The 7,475-nt window shown below is 47.1% G+C and overlaps 1 protein-coding gene across 3 annotated transcripts; it reads right to left on the reverse strand.

Annotated features, from left to right (window-relative positions):
- Positions 1-1,841: 1,841 nt before the first annotated feature.
- Positions 1,842-5,183, reverse strand: GZMH (granzyme H). Of its 3 annotated transcripts, none has more exons than XM_015143469.3 (5): positions 4,894-5,183; positions 3,596-3,743; positions 2,951-3,086; positions 2,479-2,736; positions 1,842-2,103 (listed from the first exon to the last, which is right to left on the reverse strand). In XM_015143469.3, the coding sequence occupies exons 1-5, from the start codon at positions 4,946-4,948 to the stop codon at positions 1,960-1,962; spliced, it is 741 nt and encodes a 246-aa protein (XP_014998955.1). In that variant the 5' UTR covers positions 4,949-5,183; the 3' UTR covers positions 1,842-1,959. The 3 variants fall into 3 exon arrangements, with proteins under 3 accessions (XP_014998955.1, XP_077794893.1, XP_028707297.1); XM_077938767.1 differs by having other exon boundaries at positions 3,596-3,973; positions 4,894-5,095; XM_028851464.2 differs by having other exon boundaries at positions 3,596-3,756; positions 4,894-5,059.
- Between the last annotated feature and the right edge of the window lie 2,292 nt (positions 5,184-7,475).

The raw sequence follows: 7,475 nt of genomic DNA on the forward strand, positions 1-7,475 counted from the left end.
CTTGAACTGTAGCATTTCTTAGGTTTGTGGACTGAGGTTAATGTCTTCTATATGCAGAATAAGCAAAGCTAAGGCTGTTCTGGTTGTCTTCTTCCTTCCTGATATAATTTGGCTCCATATCCACGCCCAAATCTCACCTTGAATTGTAATAATCCCACATGTCGTGGGAGGGACCCAGTGGGAAGTTATTAAATCAAGGAGACCAGTTTTCCTGTGCTGTTCTCATGATAGTGAATAAGTCTCACGAGATCTGATGGTTTTATAAAGGGGAGTTCCCCTGCACAAGTTCTCTTGCCTGCTACCATGTAAGACATGACTTTGCTTCTAATTCACCTTCTGCCATGATTGTGAGGCCTCTCCAGCCATGTGGAATTGTGAGTCAACTAAACTTCTTTCCTTTATAAATTACCCAATCTCAGGTATGTTCTTATTAGCAGTGTGAGAACAGACTAATATATTTCCACACCTCTGGACCCAGACTCCACTGAGCATAGATTAAAAACTTTAGGACCTGAGAATCTCCAAGTCTCTTCTAATTTCACACACTGTCCTTCTGGGATCAAACCAGATCATGCATGTGAGGCTGTAATGAACGCTACAGGTAGAATATAGATAATTTAATTATTTTTAAAACACGATTTCTTGTGGATTATAAATACAGATCCATTTGTGCCAAACTGATCTGCCTGGTAGAAGCAGAGGAACCAGGAAAATTGAGGTGAAATTTTTTATCGTTGTAAAATTTCCAAAAGCAGAGACAGGGCCTATTATATGCCTGGCACAAAGAGAGAGATCAATCAGCAAGTATTCGTCTATTGATAAATGGCATAGTGTTACTTCCAGCCCAGTGGCCCTGGAGCCCTCTGGGGCACAGCTGCCATAACGCCGGATTGCCAACAGGGGGAGTCTGGGTCTGAGGCCAGGCTAGGCTGAAAGATACTGAGGCTGCTGAGTGGCTCCACAGAAAGTGATGCCTGAGCCCCTGGGGAAAGCTGCGCTGGACTGAGGGCCTCAGCCAGCCTTGCCCAGGTGGAAGGTGAGAGCTGGCTCCTCTGATCAGCATCAGATGGGCTGGCAGCCCAGGTCTGGCTGGAACAAGCAGTGGAGAAGAATTCACACAGAGCTGGGAACTCTGTTAGCGAGATGAGAGAGAGACTGGCTTCAGAACAGGATGAGCTAGAAGGGAAAGAAACTGGTATCCAGGGCACTTGGGTGAAAAACACTTGGGAGCTGGGAAGGCCAGTCAGGAAGGAATAAGGTTGACTGAGCTCAGGGCTGGGCCTGGGGCAGGGAAATGGGACCTAGGTGCAGAGGAGCATCTCAACCTCCTAAGCCGCAGGCAGACCTGGCTGTGGGAGAAGCCTGCCCCTGCCGGAGATACAGGAAATAGGTAAAAGGAAACTGGGTACTCACGGCATAGTTTCCTGGAAATGGGAAACTGGGTACTCACGGCATGGCCCCTGGCCTTCCGGGTCCCTGGAGTTATTTCCTTTCCACTGCCCCGCTCCATTCTCTGCTACGTTGTTAGGGGAGTAGGTGGTTGGTTTAGGGATGGTAAGAAATTCCTAAGGTCCAGAGAGGTTTATTTATTTATTTTTTGTGAGGGGAGGGGGTGAAGATTGTTTATAATGGAGTTCAAACCAGCTGTGACAGAGGGTTCAGTATCAAAGACATGTGATTGAGAAATTGGTGAAAAAACTGTACAGCATGGAGTTTAGGGAGGAAGGAGGGCTGGGGGAGAAAGGAAGAAGCAAAAGCCGGAACTGTCAGCAGATGGCTGCCTGGAGCAGTGTTGTGGCATATTGAGGATGGTTCAGTGACTAAATGAGACTTCAGTCATATTTACGCTAGAGATCCATTTATTACAGTCCTGCAACCCCGACCGCCCACCCCTTGGGGATTCTTGCCTCTGTCCCAGAGATGGTCAGGCCCAGAGGAAGGTTAGTCTCATGCCTGCTGTTAGAGGCATTTCATTGTTCTCTTTATCCAGGGCAGGAAGTGTGAGACCTTCATGTAGACTCCTGGAGGTGTCCCGTTTATGCGTCCATGGGAGAAAATACCTTGGGCCACACGCTTACACACGAGGGGCCCCCCAGAGTCCCCCTGTGAACAGAGAGAGGAAAGACTGAGCTGGCCTTCCCTAGGATGGTTGGTCTCTGTTACGGATTTTGTGAGACGTCAGTGCCAGGCAGGCCTTGTCACCTCCCTGAGTCCTAGGTCTCCAGCATGGCCCTGGCTGTGCTTTCTGGCTCTCCCCAGACCAAGCCTTTCTCTGCAATTCTCACGGACACTTCGGTGATAAGTGACTGTGAGATGACAAATCCCTCCCCTCCAGCCACCCCAGTCCACCCAAGGAGTGGACACAGGCTGCCCAAGCTCTGGGCTGAGAGCATAAGGATCTGGCCACTGCCATACCCCAGAACTCCCTCAAGTTCCTCTCTCCCTGTGGTCTTTCTGGGTAGGGGCTGGAAATCCAACCTTGAAACCGGTCTTTGTCGTCTTTGGATCCCCCACACAAATCTCAGTGGCTTTGCTGTAATTGGCATGGAAGAGACGTTCACACTCCCAGTCCTTCTGCACTGTCAGCAACACTTCCTGCAGTGTGGTTGCTAAAGTGCCCGTTGAGACACGACCCCAGCCGGCCACACTGCACACTTGCCCTGGCTTCACCTGGACCTTGCTGCTAGGTAACCTGAGGGGCTGTACAGCTGTGGTCCGCTTGGCCTTTCTCTCCAGCTGGTAGGGAAGAAGCAAGAAAGTCCAGGTCAGGCAATGGCCTTCTGGGCCCCGACAGAGTGATGGGGCTGCACAATCTTCCCTCTCCTCTAAGGCATAGGAACTGACCAAGAGGTCAGGATGGAAAGGAGGGAAGAGCTCGTGTCACAGTGGCCACAGTGGGAGTGGAACCAACTGGACCAAGAAGAGCAAGAGTGGCAGGAGTGTGCCTCACCTGCAGTAGCATGATGTCGTTGGAAAAGTTCTTAGGATTATAGGCTGGGTGGGGGATGGCTCTTTTCACAGGGATAATCTGCTGGGTCCGCTCCTGTTCCTTGATATTATGGGCCCCCAAGGTGACATTTATGGAGCTGCACAGAGAGCAGAGTGAGGATGGGGGTGGAGTCACAGAGGATACAGCCCAGGAGTAGTAAAGAGCAGATGACAGCTAGGGCAGGGTGGGGCTGCAGCTGAGGGGAAGTTGAGGGGACAGGAGGGCTCCAGGGCTGAGTGACTGTGCCCTCTGCTTCACAAAGACATGAAGAGTAGGGCTTCTGGGGGCTCTCTCTTGCCTTCAGGAAATATCATGAAATTGCTCGAGTTTGCATTTTGATCCTTAATGCATGGATTCAACCTTTACCACTGCTTTATTTGGCCAGTGTGTGAAACTGTGCCACTTGCTCTGACCTCTGACCCTCTGACCCTGTCCTATTTCTCATCCTCTCTTCATCCTAGTCCTATTCCCAGGTGGCTGCTCCAATGAGCTTTCATGGGCTTGCATTACCAGGAACTCTGGAAGCTCCCGTGGGCTGCAGTCCCCAGAAGAAAACAAGGGTCCCTGCAGGGGGGGCTCAGAAGGTGAGCTGGTGTTGCTCCTTACCTTCCCAGGCAGTGAGCAGCTGTCAGCACAAAGTCCTTTCTCACTAGGATGCCACCACACCTCTTCTTACTCTTCTCATCCAGAAACTGAACAAAGGCCATGTAGGGGCGGGAGTGGGGCTTGGCCTCATGGCCCCCGATGATCTCCTCTGAAAGGAAAGGCTGGAAGATAAAGTAGCTGGGGATGGCTGCGGTCAGGAGAGAAGGCTTAGGATGACAGTGATTGACGGTGAAGTCTTTTGTGTGCTGCAGACAGTGAGGGAGGGTCCTCCTGAGCTCTGCAGGCAGCACTCCTTGCAGGCAGAGTAAGCTTTTCTGAACTTTAAGTCTCAGAACCTTCTCTCAGAAAGAATGGGCAGTGCTTGACTTCTGCATCCTACTGCAGAAACATACATGGAGGAAGAAAGATCTATTTTCACAACGGTAGAGCCCCAGAGGATCCTGGACTGTACTTCCCAGGCTCCTCCTTTTGAGTGAGTCTCTCTGATCCCTCTGAGCCTCTGCTGTCCTCCGGATTGGTGCCATTTTCTAATGATCTACCCATGAGCTTCTGGAGTTGGATTTTCTAAAATTCTCATGTGCCAGGGCCTAACACATTCTACGTTCTCAGTAAGTGTTGTTTGGTGCGTAAATGAATAGCCTCCAATTAGCCTTTAGCTGAGGTTTAGTGGGGGTAGTGCTGGTGGGACTGAGGACCTCAGGGATATTAGAGGGAGTACCACCAGGTCAGTGGAGTAGCTGAGGGCCTGGAAAGGCAGAAGGGAGTGGAGAAACCAACTAAAAATGAATTGCAAAGCCTAGGTGGAGCCAAGGTAGCGGGAGAGTTATGGATACAGTCATCTTGCCGCCTCTGAGATAAGTTGTACCATGGACTTCTCTCCTGGGCAGGGGTGATTGGGTGGGGGCACTGAATAATTTAAGTGGTTCTTAAGCTGGGTCCAGAGATAACTCCCATGACTGCAACTTGGTGTCTGAGCTCCTCTTTCCTGGGTTGGAGTGTAGAATAATAATTACTTATCTTTTTCAGCTTCACATTCCCCACCAAATGCCTTTCTAAGAACAATCCACATTCCAGGTCATAAAGGAGAGGTCTAGGGAGAGGCTAACACCTATTAAACCTTTTAGCGAACACCCTTCATTTTTGGATCTTTGCTGAGTCTCTATCTAGCCTCAGATTTATAAGTCTGGGTGTGGAATAGGAGCTGCGCTCAGATTGAGGAAAATTCCTGACCAGTGCTCATAGGTACAGGGTATCTTATAAGATGGGTTCAGGCCTCTAGAATAGGGATAGTCACTTACCTGTCCCAGCCCCAGGGGTCAGAAGAAAGGCCAACAGGAGCAGAAATGGCTGCATTTTCTCAGGAAGGCTGCCCGGGTCAGAGCTGTTGGTGTTGACTCCTTTCAGAAACAAAATGCTGGAGGGGGATGAAGGAGGGATTGGTACAGAAACCTCAGAGACCTCCTAGGCTTGTCCCCTTCTGGTTTTGATGGGTGTCATTATAAGGGTGGTTTATTAAAATTCTCTCGTTTGGTTTAAGTCGACACGGCACTGTCACCACATTTACACCCCTGCTGCTGAGTAACAAGGTGAAAGCAAGAATAAAGAACAAGGAGGTGGAACTGTTGAAGTTGTGGCTGCAGCTAGCAGAAAGGCTGGTACCGAAGAAGCTCCTTAGTGACTGAGAAGAACCAAGAATGTCTCCTTTTCTCAGTTCTTGGCTCTTTTTCTACTCAGATAAAATCATGAATAATTATTTAGCAAGCCAGATCCAGGGATATGAGAGTCATGACTCTTGCCGTTGAAGAGTTGATGGTTAGCAAGAGTGGACTGAAAATCTGTGGTTAGAGCACAAGATGGTAAGGGCCATGGTGGGGAAATCTGCTCGTTGGTGTGAGATGGAGGCTGGACTTGCCTTACCAGTATGCAGAGTTGCACACACCCAACAAATACTCCAAAAGGCAACCCATTCCTATCTTACCACTATCTTGGATTCATATTGTTGGAATATTTAGAATCCCCTCTTTAAATATAAATATTCTGTGACAAAGATAACTTTTGTATTCCACAGTTCTGCACACAAGTTCTGGACTTGATATTTATTGAACCAAAATTAGTCATCATTGCGTCCACTGAAGTGTAGTGCTTTATGCTTTGGTTATTTAGCCCTCCTTAAGCAGAGGTAGGGACTGTTCCACTCCATCCATGCTGCTTATGAATGAGGAGGGGATTTCCCTTGAGAAATGCTAGTTGTTGTTGCCAGGTGATGGAAAAATGGATGCTGATCATCCTGATAATAACTGTCCACTAAGGCCGGGCATGGTGGCTCACGTCTATAATCCAAGCACTTTGGGAAACCGAGACAGGTGGATCACGAGGTCAGGAGATGGAGACCATCCTGGCTAACATGGTGAAACCCTGTCTCTACTAAAAATACAAAAAAATTAGCTGGGCATGGTGGCAGGTGCCTGTAGTCCCAGCTACTCTGGAGGCTGAGGCAGGAGAATGGCTTGAACCTGGGAGGCGGAGCTTGCAGTGAGCTGAGATCGCACCACTGCACTCCAACCTGGGTGACAGAGTGAGACTCTGTCTCAGAAAACAAACAAACAAACAAACAAAAAAACTGTCCACTAAGTATTCTCTCAGTTTCCAGAGAGCCATGTCTCTGATGTCCCTTGGCTCACAGTCATGGGCTGTCCATAAACAAAAATGTGTATATATACATATGTTTGTATATTTATGTATATGTATATATACAAATATATATGTATAGTTAAGTAGAGAACATGTAAATGATAACATTAAAATTACCGAGAATTCTACCACAAGAGATCATTATTAATGCTTAAGCATCTTTCCTTCTACTATTTTTCCAGGTATTTATAAGGTGCTATTCCTGCTATTACTTTAACTGAATTGGGATAGGACTTTAGGTGATAATCTATTTTGTGATGAATTTTACAGGTGTTCTTTGAGCTTCTTATATTTGGATATCTAGATATCTAGCAAGGCCAGGGGAGTTTTCCTCAATTATTTCCCCAAATAAGTTTTTCAAGCTTTTAGATTTCTCTTCTTCCTCAGGAACACCAATTATTCTTAGGTTTGGCTGTTTAACATAATCCCACATTTCTTGGAAGCTTTGTTCATTTTTTAAAAATTAGTTTTTCTTTGTCTTTGTCTGGTTGGGTTAATTTGAAATCCTTGTCTTTGAGCTCTGAAGTTTTTTCTTCCGCTTGTTCTAGTCTATTGTTGAAACTTTCCAGTGCATTTTGTGTTTGTCTAATGGCTTTCATTTCTAGAAGTTGTGATGATTTTTTCTTTATGACATCTATTTCTCTGGAGAATTTTTCACCCATATCCTATATACATATATATATATATATTTTTAATTTTTAAAGTTGTTTTTCACCTTTCTCTGGTATCTCCTTGAGTAGTTTAATAATCCTCTGAATTGTTTATCTGGCAATTCAGAGATTTCTTCTTGGTTTGGATCCATTGCTGGGGAGCTAATGTGATCTTTTGGGGATGATATAGAACTCTGTTTTGTCATATTACCAGAATTACCTTTCTGGTTCTTTATCATTTGGGTAGACTATTTCAATGGAAAGGTCTGGAACTCAAGGCCAGCTGTTCAGATTCTGTTATCCCATGGGGTGATCCTTTGATGTGGTGCTCTCCCCCTTCCCCTAGGGGTGGAACTTTCTGACAGCTGGACTGTATTGGCTGTTATTACTCTTCTGGGTCTAGGCTCCCAGTGGGGCTACCAGGTTCCAGCTGGTGCTGCGGAATGTCTGCGAAGAGTCCTGTGATGTGATCTGTCTTCAGGTCTCCCAGCCATGGATATCAGTACCTGCTCTGGTGACGGTGGCAGGGGAGTGAAGTA

Source organism: Macaca mulatta, chromosome 7 (assembly GCF_049350105.2).
Source record: "Macaca mulatta isolate MMU2019108-1 chromosome 7, T2T-MMU8v2.0, whole genome shotgun sequence".
Lineage (NCBI taxonomy): Eukaryota > Metazoa > Chordata > Mammalia > Primates > Cercopithecidae > Macaca > Macaca mulatta.

Coding starts and splice junctions, on each gene's coding strand:
- GZMH (XM_015143469.3), bottom strand. CDS start 4,948: ATGCAGCCATTTCTGCTCCTGTTGGCCTTTCTTCTGACCCCTGGGGCT. Junction 3,744..4,893: donor GACCCCTGGGGCTGGGACAG/GTAAGTGACTAT, acceptor CTTTCCTTTCAG/AGGAGATCATCGGGGGCCAT. Junction 3,087..3,595: donor GCTGCTCACTGCCTGGGAAG/GTAAGGAGCAAC, acceptor CTCTCTGTGCAG/CTCCATAAATGTCACCTTGG.